At 31.7% G+C, this 18,141-nt stretch overlaps 2 protein-coding genes across 2 annotated transcripts; one reads left to right on the top strand and one right to left on the bottom strand.

The window, feature by feature from the left end:
• The first annotated feature begins 225 nt into the window (after nt 1-225).
• LOC126744621 (uncharacterized) lies at nt 226-5,846 on the top strand. The gene is made up of 2 exons (XM_050452116.1): nt 226-1,053; nt 5,177-5,846. Exons 1-2 carry the CDS (start codon nt 397-399, stop codon nt 5,690-5,692), a joined length of 1,173 nt encoding a protein of 390 aa, XP_050308073.1. The 5' UTR covers nt 226-396; the 3' UTR covers nt 5,693-5,846.
• A 461-nt stretch (nt 5,847-6,307) lies between these two features.
• Nucleotides 6,308-16,960, bottom strand: LOC126744625 (peroxiredoxin-5, mitochondrial). The gene is made up of 4 exons (XM_050452122.1): nt 16,752-16,960; nt 9,831-9,965; nt 6,600-6,809; nt 6,308-6,538 (listed from the first exon to the last, which is right to left on the bottom strand). The coding sequence occupies exons 1-4, from the start codon at nt 16,854-16,856 to the stop codon at nt 6,425-6,427; spliced, it is 564 nt and encodes a 187-aa protein (XP_050308079.1). The 5' UTR covers nt 16,857-16,960; the 3' UTR covers nt 6,308-6,424.
• Between the last annotated feature and the right edge of the window lie 1,181 nt (nt 16,961-18,141).

Below are 18,141 nucleotides of genomic sequence, written 5' to 3'. Positions count from 1 at the left end.
CCTGTTCCAAGAAGCTTGCCTCAGCTTGATTTTTGAAAAGTGAATTAGGTCTTATCTGTGGAATGGAATCCAATATGTAAAACTCTGCGGCGAGGTTTAAAAATTCATCTATGTACGTTCTGTCGTGTCGCATGATTCCACGCTTAATCGTTCATGAAAACGTACCTTAAAATTGCTGACAGAGCTGTAACTGTCAAAGTTTTCAAAAATGACATCGGAACTATTGTCAGTGTCACTTTCAGCATTTTCCAAGTTTGTTTTCTGAGTTCAGCGGAACTATAAACAAAAATATTTCCATAACTCAGCATTAAAAATTGAACATTAGAAGGATGTTTTGCAGTTTATTTTAACAAAATAATTCCTTTTTATATATTTTTTAAGATTTGAATTAACAAGATGAACAATATCGCTCCGTTCCCCGATCCGGAATCCTTTGGATTGACATCACAACAAAAGGAAATTTTATTGAAATATTTCGGAACTCATCCTTACTTAATGTTAGGAAGATACTCCGAAGTCTTCTCGACAGAAGATAGTGCTGTCTTATGGTTCCAACTATCCCAGAAACTAAACAATACCATTCCAGAAATAACACAAAGAAGCTGGAGACATTGGCAACAACTTTGGAGTCGATTCTCTCAAGAACTACCTCGCAAACAGTACTTAACCCAACATGAGTTCCATTTGTTGGAATTACTAAAAAGGGTAAAAAAATTACCATTTGACGATTTATTCTTATCAGATTTAAGTCAGATTATGCCAACAAATAGATGGCAAGCTATTTTAAACTGTGAAGAGAAACTTAAAAAGGCTGAACACAAAAGTAGTGAGGATCTCAATAAAGTTGATGATAAAGAGACCGGGCTACACTCCCCAACAGTTGAAGCTACTAAATTACCTACATTGAGATGTCTTGAGAGTAGTGAAATTAATGTTAATCAGTCAAATGAAATGATAGAGATGTCTGAAAAGAGTGAGACCGTACAAAATATTCCAAAGTCAAAGCCAAAAAGTGATAATGCCAAAGTAGAAATCTTGTCAGATGAAAAGAAGGTGAGTGTTTGTCAGTCATATTAATTAAATGTGCCTTGAGTTGAAAAGAGTTCACCAGTGCTAAACGTCCACATAAAATAAAATATATCATATAGTTATTAGCGTAAAGGATAAATAACTTTAGCAAAGATGTTTTAAAAGAATTGCAAAATTCACTAAAATCTCAAATTCAAATTTTTTATTGGCGTCAATTCACAAATATGGTGTTTACATAAGTTGAATAAAATTGATTCATAAAATAAATGATTCACTGATTAAGAACTCCTTAATTGCCACAAATAGGGATGTAAAATGATGGCATTTATTGGTCATTTTTGTAATTTATGGTCATTTATATTTTCTGATTTTCAATATCAGACTAGGTACTTATTATAGTAATAAAAACACACATTTCAAATAAAAAAATATTTATAAATAAAACACAGTTGTATTATTAAAAAATAACATAAATATGTAAATTCAAACTAAATGCTTATAAAGGTAGGTAATAAAAGTAATAAAACTGGATTTAACTAAAATTCGTAATTTTCTTCTTCTTCAGTCTCATAATTATAGATATCACTGAAGCTAATATCAGGTTCATTTTGAGATTTGCAAAGTATACCTTCCAACTCTTCAATAAGACTAATGCTTTCGCAGTGGTACAACTTCTTGGTCCCTGGTACAGCTTACATGTTCATTTCCGTTATCAAGTAAGGTTTTAGAGGTGAAGGTAGAGGGTAATGGTGATTTTGACAGTCCAGACGGTTCCTCATCGGCATTGGGAATAGTTTCTAGAATAATACTGCTTTTTCTATATTTTTTAAAATGAAAATAATAATGTTAATACCTAAACGATTTTGTTCTATCCTAGAATACACATGTCTGACATGTCTCTCCTTGTCAACTAATCCTAATCCGAAACTTATATCTTTGCTCGGTTTAACGCTCTTATAAGGAAATAGTTTTAGATTGTGATGTATATAAGTTAAGTAAGCTCTTTTTGTTGTTAGACGATTCCTAGTTTTAGAATGTATAAATCCATAAGAACTGAAAGTTCTCTCAGTAGCTGCTGAAGTAGCATGCCAAGTACAGCTTCTGCCACATGTCGAAGTGGCATTTCAGCTTATCAAAGGTAAATTTACCTTATCAAAGGTAAAATTTTTTTCACAATCCTGCACAAATTTTAATCCCCAAAAACCTTTGCTGCTCCTATAGGCGGCTAAATTTTCAAGTACTTTGCTATCATCAACATAATCTAAGTACATGGCAACAGAATGGATGTAAGTTAACCCACCTACAATTTCCTTTTGTGATAGTTGCTTTCCTAAAAAACAAAAAAAAATTATTAACTTATAATTTAATTATAAGTATAAAAGTATACTTAACTACATATTAAAGTTCAGTTACATTAAGTTTATTCATTTTTTTAGGTATTGAGTTTTGTTTAAGTATCAAAAAAAATTACCTTTATATCGAGGATCCAAAATGTTTGCAGCAAAGTGTATTTCTCTAAGGCACTGTTGCCTTTCAAGTAGACTTTCTACTGTTACTTTTTTTTCCTCCAGCTTCAATAAGGGCGAGGTAGACAATTGATTTTCAAAAACAATAGCAATTTCATAAAAGGCAACAGCTACTTCACTAATGTTGCACTTGTCTGATTCCAAACGCAAAATCCATTTCTTTATTGGTTGTAATAAAGTTAAAAAATGTTTCGTCCAGAATATATCATCAAGAATATCATGTTTATTCCTTTTTCAAGCAATGTCTGATACTCTTCTGTGATTGCCATTGCTTGAAGAGTGCTTTTGTTTTTTTGCAGGCTCTCAAAACTTGTAACTCTGAAAGCCCATCTTGTTGCTACTGGAAGTTTAAGGGTGCAGGATTCACTTTTTTGCTTTTCCTTTGAAATTCTTTTAAATGCAGAAGTTAAAACCGATTTATTTTTTATTGCCTTTATTATGGAGTTCAAGGCATTAAGAAGAGTTTCTGTGGTCTTTAATTTCATTATATCAGTAACCAATAAATTAAGTGTATGTGCTGCGCAACCGTGAAATGAAATTAGTTTGTCTGGATATCTACTTTGTAGCAAATCCCAAGATTTCTTCATATTAGCGGCATTGTCTGAGCAAAAGCCGATTATTTTGTTACTTCCCACCTCATTGTATACCATTTATATTTGATCTGCCATGTACTCACCTGTATGTCTACTTTCTTCAGTAGACAATGATTTGTAAAAAACAGGTTGGGGTGTGGTTGTAACAAAATTAATTATGCTCTCATTCCTTATGTTTGTCCATGCATCACATTGAATGCCCAGGACTTTAGCATTTGAAAACGAATTTGATAAAACAAAACGTGAAGGTAACGTCAAGGACGGTCTGATTTTTTTAAAAAGGTCTATCCAATAATATATATTTTCTGTATTTAAGGGCAGACCTGTAGCATAAATTGCCTTTACTAGCATCAACCAAATTTCATCTGGATCGTCGGGTTTAATGTTGTCAATAAAACTGCTTAGAGTGCTTAGGGTACTAATTGAGCTACATTGACTACGACTACCCATTCACATAACACATAAGAATTCTTATGTGTTATGTGTACCCATTCTCTGGACTTTAGATGCCGATGAACTATTCCTTACCTCTTCTAACTCTGCTTGCTGTTCTGCTGATTCAGCCACCGACACATCCAGTTTCCCCTTGTTTGATTTTTCTGACTCATTCAGCTTTAGTTCACTTTTTAACATTACTTTAACATTGTCAGGGCACATTTCACATGTAACAAGATGTAAGCCCATTCTAGTTGCATGGTGTGCAACCTATTTTTTACAAAATTTACACTCGTAACATTTCAATTTCTGTCCTGGCTTATTTAGAGTATTAAAGTATTTATATACAATACTATTAGTTCTACCCATTTTCTTTATTTTCTGTGACTGTCATTTTTTTTAATGATGGTCGTTTATTTTTTATGACCGTCATTTATTTTTGCGACAGTAAGATTTTAATTGATAAAAAATAAATGACGTGACCGTCATTTTCAATATGACCGTGACGTGACCGTGTCAGCAAAATTTGCTCACATCCCTACCCACAAATAACGGGCAGTGATACTTAACAGAGAAATATTCCATTCTCCATAAAAAGCAGATGGCAATGGGTTCTCGAATGGTCATTACTCAAAGATCTAATTACTCTTTTTTCTAAAATAAACACTAGGACTCAAATAAGTAATGAGAGCATATCTTAAATGTGACTCAACATGATAAAAACACACATTACAAGTGATTGCTAATTCCTGATAAGTTGCCCATGACAAAGTCAACCTGAAGAAATTTGCTTATTTAAATTTTGAATATGCTCATTAAATAACTTATCATGATGATGATACAGGCATCGGAGTTTGTTTGTTTATTTGTCTAAATACAATAATGCTGTATAGGCTATTTTTCTTAAAGACAGTTATTCTTATCTTCAAACCTATATTAACAACAAAAAATCTATCTGATATGATAAACCTTTTCCAAGAAATCTAATAACTTATCATTATCATCAAATAGTTCAAGCTCTTATAGTTGTTCTCTTGACCAAACTAATAAACCAGTGTATAAATGCTGAATTTCTCACCTTCCTATACTTTCAAAAGTGTTTAAGTCAATTTTAAAGAAGCAATTAACCTTCTATTTTGGAAAAAACAATCTATTTACAGACAGTTTTTGGTCAATAGACTTTCTCTAAATGAATCAAAGAACAGCAAGTTAAACTTTAAAGGAAATTCACTTAATATTGCAGGTGTGGTCTCACACGTATGTGACAATTTCTAGGAGGTATTTTAGATGCTAAATTAACATGGAAAGAATGCGTAAATCACCTGTTAGACAAACTAAGTAGCATACTTTTCATGATAAGATCCTTAACGGCTATTTATGACATCCTTGTCCACTATTAGTAGTAGCTTTAATTTTCTTTAACTGATGATTTTCAATATTGTTCTTATTGCTTTGAATTACTCTTTTAAGTGTTTTAGTATGGTCACTTTTTTTTAAGCACTTACTCCACACATATCACATAAAATTTTTATTTTATTTCTTTTTGCTATCACTTTCTGTAACCTTTTTTCTAATAGTTTATCATTTTTCCAGAATGCTAAAAGATATATATCAGAAGAAGATCCAAATGCATTAACTGAAGCTAATCTTTTCCCAAATGATTTCACTGAGAGTGATAGCACAGATGTAGAAACAAACATGGTAGATCGCAAGCCGGAGATTGAAGAACAAATGGCCACTTTAACAACCATTACTCAAAGTTCAGTAAGCAACTCGAGATTATCTTTCGGATCTGCGGCAACTTCTAGCCAAGGGCAAGCAAAAAGTGAGCCTGACAATACACACCACAAGGCCAGAATTTCAAACATAGAAAAAGCCTTGATAAAGAAGTTCATTAAAAGTGATGTCATCAAAATGAAATACTTGAAGAGAAAACTTAAGATGGAAAATGAGTATCACAAAAGAAAATTAACCTTGATGAGAGATTTATTATTCCTTAAAAAGCGAAAAGTCAAGGTTGAGGAAAGGCAAGCTACTGCGCTCATGAGGATCTCTAGATATTTACATCGGTTAATGCAAAACCCTCGATTAAGACCTGAAATACTATGAAGATAACTTGTATAAGATTTACTATTAATACTATTTGTTTGTATAATAAGTTAGAGTTTAATTTAAATGAATTTATTGATATTATTAGTAGGGAAATAAGTCTGTTTTGTTTACTCCAATTTATGTTTATTAATAATAGATAACCAATAACACACTTGCCGTTTTGTTTCCTGAAAGTGTCCCACAATCCCAAATCGCGACCCATCCTCTTATTTATGTGACTTTAGCGTTTGATAAAGGTCAATCAATATATGCCCATCTGAAACATTTCTACCTTTAGCACAAAAGGATGTCTTGTCTTGGGTTATAGGTCCTCCGAAATCATTCGATTATTAAAACTATGGACTACTAAAACAACTACTCTGTTACACCAAACAGAATTCTGATCTTTGTTAGGTTTTCAAAGCCCCAATTAATCCAGAGTGTCTGCACCTTTTTTACCCCTTGGTAAACTTTAAATGTTCTATAGATGTTTATGCAAATAAATAAATTTTTATAGTTAAATAGTGCAATTTGTGTGCTAAAAAATTGTAAACACAGATGCTCTTTATTTAACACAAATGATTTTTTCCAGAACCTAAGAAATGCTCTTAAAATGAGAAATGAAACAAGTCATTCGTGCCATTCACATATATTTGAATTTCAGCACTTTTATGAATTTTAAAACTAAACACAAAATTATGAAACTATGTAGGACCTAATTTTAGGTAACATTTACTATTACTCTAAAAATTACAATTTAATTTTATCAGCTAAGGAGCAAGATAAACCAGTACCATCAGGTTCCACCTGCAAAGATGTGATTTTGCCATCCTCTACAACCATCGAGTATCTCTTGCTACGAGTCTAAAAAAAATGATTATTCAAGGATGTTTCTGTGAGTAGTAATTCCAAAACAAATACTTACACCTCCCAGGGGAGCGATATCTACTACCAGATCCAACGATTTTGCTAAAGCAGCGGAGGGGTCGGCCAGCATTCTTATTTTGCCCGCCGTTCCCTGATCTTTCGCCCATGCACCCATAACAAATGGGTCGTTAACTGACACGCATACTATTTCGCTGATGCCTTGCTTTTTTAGTTCGTCAGCCTTGGCTACGTATCCGGGCAAGTGGGTCTAAGAAATAAGTTATCTAGTTCTAAACTGTTCTAGAAAAAACCTACATTTACTACTTAATGTATAAGTATAAAATTGACGATTAGAAATAAAGTAAATGAGAATATTTAAAAAATATATTTTAGGTACTTTAGACATCTTTTTTATATTATGTATATAAAGTTGTCTCCATACATCTTGAAATTAAATAAATGTTCTGATCCTCAATATATAACGAAAATACCTATATCTCAACAAGATTTAGATATACAGGGTGTTCTATTGATTGAACTTCTAGAAGTTTGTAACAGGATCATGATATTTAGCGATTTTTTCTGAGATTTTTTATTCAAAATGCATAAGAACATGTCCATCTGATGCCCAAACGGGCAGAAATTGAATGCTTAGAGAAATGGAGTAAACATACTAACAATAATTTATGTCTCAAAATTGGTTGCGGTTAGCTACCGCAATAGTTCCCAAGCTATAAAACACGAACTATAGTTTTTAACGGTTATCTTCAAAAAGATCTAGTTCCCTGAGGAAGGTTTTCCGGAGCCATGTTCATACGAACTTTTCTTTTTTTTTTGACGTTTTCTATGTATCCTAGAAGTTTGTAACATGATCAACGTAACATTCTGTATATGGTAGTATAGATGTAGATAACAAATGATATACAAACCAAGTTTCAATAATGTGTTGATGAATACCTAGTATGAATTGCAAAAGGGAATAAAAGCAAGGCCACATTATTTATCATATCATTAATTAAATATACTAACCTTGCACTACTAATGTATGGTTTTTAAATCATAAACGAAAGGTTTTACTAAGTTCGGGAAATTATTATTTTAGATATATTACAGATATTGTTGTATGTCACATTTAAAATAATATGGCATTATGGGGTAATAATAAGGCTTAATTAAATCAAAATAATATTAGTTGTTATACATTAAAATATTATCAAATAGGTCAAGAAAGGTTGCAAATGAAATGGGATACTCACTCCTGTCACAAACCAGGATGATATACATCAAAACAAAATACATGCATGTGGGTAAAAAATATATCAAACTAAGACTTTTTCTAAGACCCTGAAACCAATAAAAACATGAATTAAAATGGGTGGTGTAAATACATTAGTCAATACTAGTTCTACTATGAACTTATAGCTTAATAATTGCTTAGTAAACTTTTCAGTACACTGGAAAATTATAAATTGCAATACAAAAAAAAACCAATCAGATCATTTACCAAATCATCCTATTTCAAGGTGGATTCAGATCGAGATATCCTCTCTGTCTATTAAATTTTGAGAAATGAATTCCCATTTAGTCAGGATTTAACTTCAATATTAGGGTTTGGTGCCATAGCTTGTAAAATGTTTGTATTGCTTTAAATTCACTGAGAGTATACTCGTTTATGAATCACAAAAAATAAACTTATGTCCATTCATCATTCATAAATCAAGGATCTTAATATTCCTCTTCAATCAAGCAAATGCAAAAGATTTTACTATTATCATACAGGCTCTCCTAGCTGATTTTATATTTTGTGTATAGTTACAATATCTAAATTTTTTCTAGACCTTGATACCTAATAGATTTCTCATACCTAATAGATATGAACACCATATAATTCTAGACCTTGATAAAGAGATCTTTGGCATACCCTGTACCCTTTTATGAAATGTTCAGAGGGCTCAATGAATGGCATTGATCTTTCGATTATAATCAAATATATCGGAGATTCTATATTTCTACATTATAATAGAAAAAAGAAAGTATCTTCTATTGTTCTTAAGATATTACTGTTGAAATCTAATTTGTTTTTTTTTTGTAATGTACAATTAATATATATATATAATCTCAATTTAGCAGCAAGCTTTTTTACTTTACCATAATCAAAAAAAACTCTATTACTAAACATAATTTTTTTGAAGCAAACACCTTTAAATCTAAATATTCAAATAAAGATTACTGGGACATGAATCCTGGATTAAATTTAAAAAAAAAAAACATAAAAGTGCAAAATATAGAGGGGATTATTGATGATCACTACACTTAGTAATTTTTTAGTTTTAGTCACTCTTAGGGCTTAATAGAACTTAATTTGTATAGAAATACCCTCTTCAATATTATTGCATAGAATATAAAAATTGTAAATCATTTATTAAGCCAAGGGTTAATGAGTATCTACTCATTTCAGTATTTAGTAGCAGATAGGCTATATTTGATTGTTAGGAGGTTTATTTGGAGATTTAAAACAGTTGTCAGAAGTGTCAAAAAATCCTGGATATTGGGGTATTGAGCATATTCATACATTGCCAATACAGATATGCCAGTGTTAGAGCAGCATAATAAATTATATATACCCACTTAGGTAATATATTATTTTAATACTTATTCTGGGCATTATCAAAATAAAACATCATATTATAAACTTTAATTAATTAAAAAAAAAACCCTTATTAATGCATCTACATTATAACTGCAAAAAACCTTCTAAAAATATGTGGTACATTAAGATGATTTAGTCAGTTTGAATATTTGAATCCTCTACTCATTTTGAAAACATTTTAATCACTTAAACATCTCACATACAATATTATACACACAGTTTGTGTGTTTGTTGTTGGCTGTAAAACAATTAAACTTAATTGAAAACATTGATAAAGATGTATTGATCGTTTGTGAACACATTTTTATACCTACTGTACATGGGGTAAAATGTATTTAAGTAACCTTAGACTAACAAAAATCACCCAAAATGCGATTATTGAGGTAATTCTAAGTAAACCAGTTATTTCCAACTGACAATTATTGTGAAATATGTTATGTTTGGGCACTGTACTTTCATTTAACTATATGATAATAATTTATATACAATAAGTAGGTTTTTTAACTTTGTTGTTACTTATTCTCAAAAGTTGCTCACACAGATTTTAAATTCATAAGTACAATTTATATATTATTCTTATGTATAAATGTAGTATATACAATTAATATTAAAAAACATAGTATAATTAAATGAAATTACCTTTGAACACCCTGGCGTAAATGCTCCGGGAACAGCAAACAGAATTATTTTCTTTCCTTTGGCTAGCTCAGCAAGATTCACCTTATTTGTAGGAAGATCTTCAAAAAGATCTACACTGGGAAGAGTATCACCAACCTAATGACAAATAAAATAATTAAATTCTAAAACAAAGACATTCATTGGCTGGCAGCTTAAATGAGCAAAAGTATGAGTAATAAGAACTAAATAACTCATCTATTTATTTATTTGATTATTCGTAATATTACACATAGTGCTTTTACAAGTCAATATAAACGGTAATATATAAAATGCAATTTCATGATTTAAAACTTAAGTATTAACTAAAATTAATAAATAAAAATTATATACGCACATATACAGTAAGATTCTAAAATTTATATATAATTAAAATCTACAGAGACTCAATTTAAAAATACTTATAATAGACACACAATATTTATAAAACAGTTAAATTAGGTCATTAAAATTGTTATTTAGGTACCCTTCAAATGAATAAAAAGACTTTTTTAATAAATAGTTTTTATTTTTTTAATAAAAGCTTATTCATTAAGATCCCTAACCTGCAATGGTAACACATTATAGAAACAAATCCCATGATAAACCGTTCCTCTGCGGGTTCTCCCAAGCCTGCGAAATTCCGGCAAAATATTCAGACTGTTTCGAGTTGAATACTGATGTATATTACTGTGTGTTAAATATGATGGTAGATTATTTTTTATAAAAGTCAAACATTGCAAGATGAATACACATGGAAAAGTGAAGATGCCAAGTTCAGAATAACAGTGTCGACAACAGTCACGGTGCCCCAAACCAGTCATAGCCCTTATGCATCTGCGCTGTAAACCAAATATCTTCTCCCCATGAGTGGAGTGACCCCAGTTCAGCACAGCATATGACATAACGGAGCTAAGGTAACCATGATAAGCCAACAACAAAACTTCCCTTGATACAGAGCTGGATAGATTTCTTATTAGAAAGGTTATTTTTGATAACTTAGATGCCAGCTGAATAATGTGGTTTTCCCAAGTGAGACCAGAGTCAAGAAGTACACCCAAGAACTTTACAGATTTATCCTGTGGCAGATCTATTTGAGAGTTTCGAAAGTGAAAAATTTAGATGCTGTGTTTTTGAAGCATTAAGGTTTAGTTTGTTTGCTACAAACCATTCCCTCATTTTACTCTCTATTTTCTCTGTACTGGCGATTTTCTATTTTGCCGGGTGATGATGCTGAAGTAGAGTAGTGTCATCAGCAAACAGGATCAACTTATGCTCATGTACGCGGTCTGTAAAATAAGGCAAGTCATTTACATAAATAAGGAATAAGAGTGCGCCTAGAACGGATCCCTATGGTACTCCATGATGTAATGGCTGTTTATCAGATACACTAGCATTGTATGACACATATTGGATTCTGCCATACAGGTATGACCTGACAAAGGCAATACTCTCTGAATGAAAGTTGTAGTAACAGAGCTTGCTTAATAAAATTTCATAAGATACACAGTCATAGGCCTTTGTCAGGGCAAAGAATGAAGCATAGGTGTCGAAACCCTTTTCCAGACCCCTTGATGAAAAATCCACCAAACTCTCAATAGCGAATGCAGTTGACCTGCTACTCCTGAAACCAAACTGACCCTGCACAAGGAGATTGTTATTTTCAAAATGTTGGTACATTTGATCCTTCATGAGTGATTCCAGAATCTTTGAGAAAATTGAACAACATTGATATTGGGCGGTAGTTTGACACATCAACAACTGAACCTTTGTTTTTATATATTGGTATCACTTTAGCCACCTTATAGAATGTAGGAAAAATGTTTTCTTTTATGCAGGCATTTAAGAGATTTGTCAATGGATAAATGATAATATTTTTAATTGTTTTAATGAGTTTAATGTTAAAATCAAAAGAGTATTTGCTCTTTTTATTATTAAGAGAGTTTATTTTATCTCTAACCACATTGAAAGTCACCTCATGAAATTTAAAAGAGTCAGTGGTAAATCTACCAGGAGTTAAAAATTTAGAAAAATTGTTTGTGGGTGTAGGTAATTTTGAGACTATACTTTCTGCAATGTTAACAAAAAAGGTATTAAAAGTTTGAGCAGTTTGATTTTTTGAAAAAATAGATGTAGCATTTTTTGAACTAATTAAACTCCACATTGCTGCCTGCTTGTTTTCCAAGCTCCTAATAAAGTTGTCCTTTGCAGCTTTTTTGGCTTTGCACAGCTCTCCCCGATAGGACTTTTTATACTGAGTTAACTCTTGCTTAGAAACCATAGTAGGGTGCTGCAAATGTTTGTAGTGCTCGTAACCTTTCCCCCATGTTCCTAAGATGTTCATTAAACCATGAAGATTTGTTTTCTTTAGGGTCCGATTTAAAGATTTTAGATTTAATAGGGAAACTTTCCTCCATAGCATTACCTATTAAACCGGTGAAGGTTTCACATCTGCTGTTTATATCTTGGTTGGTATTAAGAATGGAGTTAAAGTTAATTGATTCGACAGCATTGTAAAAATTGAAGAAACCTCTGTCAGTGATTGGCCTGTAATTCACCCTAAAGCCACCCCCTCCCAAACTGCCCCAATGACTTAAACATAGAAACAATTCCTGTATGGTCTGATAAAGCATCAAGATCAATTGGCTCAGAGGTAAAGCTATTTACGTTAATATTTGTAAAAATATTATCAAGACAGGAACTATGCCTAGTGCTGAACTGTACAGTTTTGTACAAACCGTATGAAAGTAGCAGGTCCACATGGGGGGCTACCCTAAGGTCCACAGAATCCAGGAAATGCACATTGAAGTCTCCAGTTAAAATGATATTTTTTGAAATGTCAAGTCACAGCCTTCTAAGTCCTGCACAATTTAGATTTTAGTTTCCAAACAAAGAAAAGTACCAGTGATAAAATATTTAATTTTGGAATATTTACATACACAATTAAGCTGCGGTGAAATTTTTTTTGGAGTATTTCCACTGTTAAGGACTGTATTTTTTTGCAACAGTCTTAACTTTGTAAGAGACTGGTGTATGACTAACCAACTTGGCTTAAATGTGTCAAAATGCTGTATTATGGAACTAAGGTATTATGACTATGAGAACTCACATTTATTCCCAAAGAAGTTATCTCGTGAGCCTATTTAATTATTGTTCAGCATTTAAACTCCTTATATATAATATGGTTCTATTGTTTGGATTCCTTAGTATCAGTGATATGACATTGCCTTAAAGAGGTTCAGAGAAGATTTCTTAGGTATTTGGCTTATCAAGAGAATGGATTTACCCATCAGGGAGAGTATCAATAAAACATTCTTTTGTCAGGGTTTGCTGTTGAATCTCTGGCTAAGTGTAGAATGCTTCAGTGGAAGCTTGTTAACAAAAAAATTATCTAATTTTCCTCCATTTCTTCTAGCTTTACACATTCCTTCCTTGCAGGCAAGCGACAAGCCATGTTTTGCTTAGGCTAGATCCAATATCCAATATAATAGTTCTCAATGATCTCATTTTTGTTATTGTACAAACTTTAAATATGTCACTGTGGATTGAATATTGAGATTTTTGTTATATGGAGAGTCTTTTATTTATTATAATTCATTAAATGTGATATTATTTAATTCTAATATTTTAAGTGTCACTTTAACAATAATCACCTTGGTGGCTAAAAAAGTGTATTTTTTCTATTGTTCTATTGATCATATGATATATGCTTTTGCGATTTTTGTACTAATTGTTAATTTATTTATTTATAATCTTACAAACACATTTGAAATGTAATTATAGGTGGGAGTGCTTACTGGCTTGCAGAAAGAAAAAGGAAAACCAATAATAATGATGAAACCAAACCTACACTAAAACTAATAACATTTAATAAAATACACCTACTTACAATTAAAAATCAAAAACAAAAAGAACAGATTAACAAGTAAATGATTAATCAGATAAGGATACAAAATCAGTTTTAATTTGGCGAATACTAATATTAAAGAGATCTATATCATATTTTTGTATATAATTATTACATTCTTGCATCATTCTATTAAATGGCGAACAACTTGAGGGTGAACACTGGAAAAGATTGTTATTTCTTATTCTCAAATTGATTATAGGAACAACAAATGATAGATGATTAATTAAAGAACAGTTCTTGTAGTAAATAAATAAGACATCATTCATATTACGCCTAACACTCAATCGTACCATTTTAAATACAATTAGCATACTATTATAGGAGATCATATAAGGATATGCATTATGTGTTCTTAAGTACAGGTATAATATGCACCATTGCTTTAGGTGCCCAGATAACATAGAGGCATACTCCAAGATTGGTCTGACCAGTGAGTTGTACAGAATTATTATTGATTTTATTTCTTTAAAATGTTTTGTATTTCTTATTACAAAACCAAGAAGTTTATATGCTTTGTTTACAATAGTTTCATAGTGTTGCTTAAATTTGAGATTTGTTTGAAAACAGACTCCAAGATCCCTAAATTTACTTTTCCTAGTTAACGATAAATTATCAATTTTGTAATCAAAATTTATAAATTGCATTTTTCTTGTGAAGGTTAGAATTTGACATTTATCTATGTTTAATGACATTTTATTTTCTCTGAACTACTGGGCCACCAAGTTCAAATCAATTTGCAGCTCAAGACAATCAATAAGAGATGTTATGTGCATAAATAATTTAAAATCATCAGCAAACACGAGACATCTAGCATGCTTTATACAGTTTGGCAAATCGTTCAGAAAAATTAGAAATAAGAGAGGCCCAAGGTTACTGCCCTGAGGCACCCCAGATGTTACTATATATATTTTTGACAATTTTTTACCAACTTTAACCATATTAGATAACATTTTAAGATACCATAAACCTACATGCTTCCAGCGAGAAACCAAATTTACTCAACTTATTCACCAACAGCCCATGGTCAACCCGATCAAAAGCCTTTGCACAGTTGAGGCATCTGGTAGAAATCCATGTTGTTGCTGAGAGAATTTATTCATGAAAGAGCTCAAAATATCTTGCTATAAAATGTTTTCAAAAATGTTTGTGAGAGAATTAAGAACGCTAATTGGTCTGTAGTTGTCAACCAAAGAATTATCTCCTGATTTGAGGATTGGAGTAACCAAAGCATATTTAAGCACTTCTGGAAATGTGTTTGTTTTTAGACACAAATTAAAAATGGTTTTTAATGGAGTGCACAAGATATCAGAACAACCTTTATAAATGTATGAGGGGATACTATCATTGCCAGTGGCCTTTTTTGATTTTAATCTCTTAATGGCTGCTTGAATTTGCATTTCAGAGATCTTGGAGAATGAAAAGTTGCCACTAGATTTATCAAAGTTAGGTTTTTCAGACTGTTGAAATACTGAGCTAAAATATAATGCAAATGTGTCAGCTATTTCCTGAGCACAGTTAACAGTACACTCCCCATAGCATACCTCAGCCGGAACACCAGGTCTTGAACACCCAGACCTGACAAAATCCCAAAAGCTATTTGGGTTAGTTTTGACATTTCTCTCGATATTCTCATGATAAGTTCAAAGCTCATGTGCAGTTTGATATTTCACTGTACTTCTAATTTTGCTATATTCATTCCTAATTTGAAAATTGGCAGTGCCTTTTTTAATTTGTTTATGCAGATGTGTCTTTAACTTAATATTTTTCTTTAGTTCTTGAGAGAAGTATTTTGGAAAACTTTTGAGTTTTTGAGTGCCTGATTTAACTTTCTTTCTGGGTATTGTCAGGTCTAAGCATTCATAAACCTTTTGATAGAACACATGAGTTCACATGTCAACATTGTCAGCCCTTTCAAGTTCTGCCCAATTAACTTCCCTCAATAATGTATACAACCTATAAAAGTCGCCCATTGAATAGTCATAAATAGTTCAAAGATATCAGTAAAACCATACTTAAAGCAGGATGGTACTGATCTTCATCAAGAATTGGATTACCACAGTGTTCTAAATTAGTTATTTGCATATTAGATAGTACAAGATCCAGTTTTCTTTTCATTTTGTTAAAGACATTATTATGCTGGTCTAAATTATAAAAAGTTATTTATCAACTTACTTTTCTCACAGCCTTCTGTTACATAGAATGGTAAGTTAAAATCTCCTAAGATAATTATATTTACATCCTTATATAGGATACATTCAAATAGGTTAAAAAATTGCACATATATATCAACATTTGCATTTGGTGGAATATAGACTGCACATAAATAAAAATATTTCTTTTTAATTGTAATTTTTACCAATAAGCACTCAAGACTAGAATTGTAACTTTAACAGTGGTTTTGTTATGCAAAAAAGTTCATTCAGAAGATTGTGTAGGGTCAGAAGAAGGTTCTTGTCGACCTCTTTTTTGCATCACCAAATTTTAACTTATTTTGTACTTTTAATTTAGAAAGTACTTGAATTGGACAAATAGATGCAATGAATGAATGCAAAAAGTGTCATACACCAATGCTAAAACTACCAAATTCAAACACCAGTTTAGTCATAAGCTCTTTTGCTTGCTTGTTTGTTTTATGGCACTGCAGCGAGGCAATTGCCAGCACAATCATAAATTTGTTTGTTTTCTATTATCTTTAAAATTGAGGTTAAATTATTACAGTTATGCAATAAATGTTACGTCCTAAAGAAGGAATTTTACAAAAGATCTTTGTCTAAACCACATTTTTATTAAACTTTTGCATAATTATTGTTTGAAAAAAAATGGAACAATCAACTATAAAGTCAGTTCTTCTAATGGATCCTTAGGACAGAGTCAAGTGAAGAGACCAGTGTATATGCTAAGAAATCAAACCAAAACTCGGAAAAGCAGGAAAAACTTTAATTACCTAATGTCTAGCATTAAAAAAAAATCTTTAAAATCACATGAATAGGACATACCTTAACCATTTTCGCTACTGAAGTTTGCAGAAACCTTTGCACTAATGACACGACCGGTCTGTTTAAGCTCTTTGTGGTTAATAATGAGATTTTACTGACTTGCATTCCTACCTTTTTTGTTCAAACCTGTATGTAAATTAATGTAATTTGATTGTAGTGATTGTCAATGTCAAGATCATATAACCTAGTATAAGAAAATGAATGAAAAAAAAAACAATGATGGAAAATGAAACAAGAGATAGGATATTTTGTGAGTTAAACAGAGAAAATAAAAAATTGTCTAGATTTTACTAGTAAGTAATAATGACCTTGAAAAATAAACTTGCCAATGGGCTGGCAAAAGGTTTTGCAATAAACCGCCAAAAGTCGCAATAATCGAAAATCGATTTTTGAATAGCAGAATCGATACGATTTTTAATAGAATTACGATAATCGTTGCGAATTTCGAAACAGAAGCCACAAGTGACTATAATTGTCGCGGCGATTATCGCAAATCGGAAGTCGCCTCTTCTATTAAATTAAGCTACCTTCACATGCGCTCTTTTTGCAATAGGCGCATGAAGCCACTAACGACTGCCGAACTTTTAATCCCAAATCGCTCCTTGAATAGCATTAGGGTGCACTTATATATTTATAGGAGCGATTTTGCAGCAGGCGCTTGAAGTGGCTGCGATTTTCTAAAAAGTGAGTTCGACCTACTTGGCACGATTTCCGTAAATATTCACCATATTTGTGTTTGTGTCTTCTTAGATGTTTCTTCTGTTCAGCAATAGGTCATTACAATTGTCGAGGCAATTATCGCCAGTCCATTCTTCTATGGCATTAAGCTGCTTTTACATGGCGGTTTTGTAGTTGCGCCTGAAGCCACTACGACTGTCGTGTTTATTTATTTATTTATTAACGATATCCACCAATTTTACAAAAAAAAAATTATACAAAAGATACTAATATTAATAAAACTTAAGCTAGATAATAGTAAGACATAAATCAATGTTAACAATTAATTTAAAGGAACCTATTAAAGTCACTAATTAATTTGAGAGAACTCCTAAAGCTGCTAAAAAAAACGTGCAAGTTAAGACTATACCTATCGAAAGAACGTTGCATTCTAGTTATAAGATTGTGCTGTCCATAAGAACTACTATTAAAATCTACATAGAAGAGTTTTTTCAGTCTAGTCAATTTTTGCGCACGAAAATTCAGCCTATTTAAAAGATAATCATAATCAGTCATGCCAGATATTAATTTAAAAATAAAACACAAGTATGTTAGTCTTGGTCTCTTGATTGTGCCTTGTTTGTATGTGCTGAAGTGTCTGCTGTATATTAAACAGTGTGAGAGTCAGTTTCAAGCTGACAGGGATGTCCATGACTACAACACTCGTGCAAGG

This window comes from Anthonomus grandis, chromosome 14 (assembly GCF_022605725.1).
Source record: "Anthonomus grandis grandis chromosome 14, icAntGran1.3, whole genome shotgun sequence".
Classification (NCBI taxonomy): domain Eukaryota; kingdom Metazoa; phylum Arthropoda; class Insecta; order Coleoptera; family Curculionidae; genus Anthonomus; species Anthonomus grandis.
This window is presented reverse-complemented; position numbering and strand designations above follow the sequence as displayed.

What these genes read in the sequence shown, in the direction of transcription:
- LOC126744621 (XM_050452116.1), top strand. Translation starts at nt 397, where the DNA reads ATGAACAATATCGCTCCGTTCCCCGATCCGGAATCCTTTGGATTGACA. An exon ending in TCTTGTCAGATGAAAAGAAG is followed by an intron (nt 1,054 to 5,176) that starts GTGAGTGTTTGT and finishes TCATTTTTCCAG; the next exon opens with AATGCTAAAAGATATATATC.
- LOC126744625 (XM_050452122.1), bottom strand. Translation starts at nt 16,856, where the DNA reads ATGCAAGTCAGTAAAATCTCATTATTAACCACAAAGAGCTTAAACAGA. An exon ending in CAGTAGCGAAAATGGTTAAG is followed by an intron (nt 9,966 to 16,751) that starts GTATGTCCTATT and finishes ATTTGTCATTAG; the next exon opens with GTTGGTGATACTCTTCCCAG. An exon ending in ATATCGCTCCCCTGGGAGGT is followed by an intron (nt 6,539 to 6,599) that starts GTAAGTATTTGT and finishes CATTTTTTTTAG; the next exon opens with ACTCGTAGCAAGAGATACTC.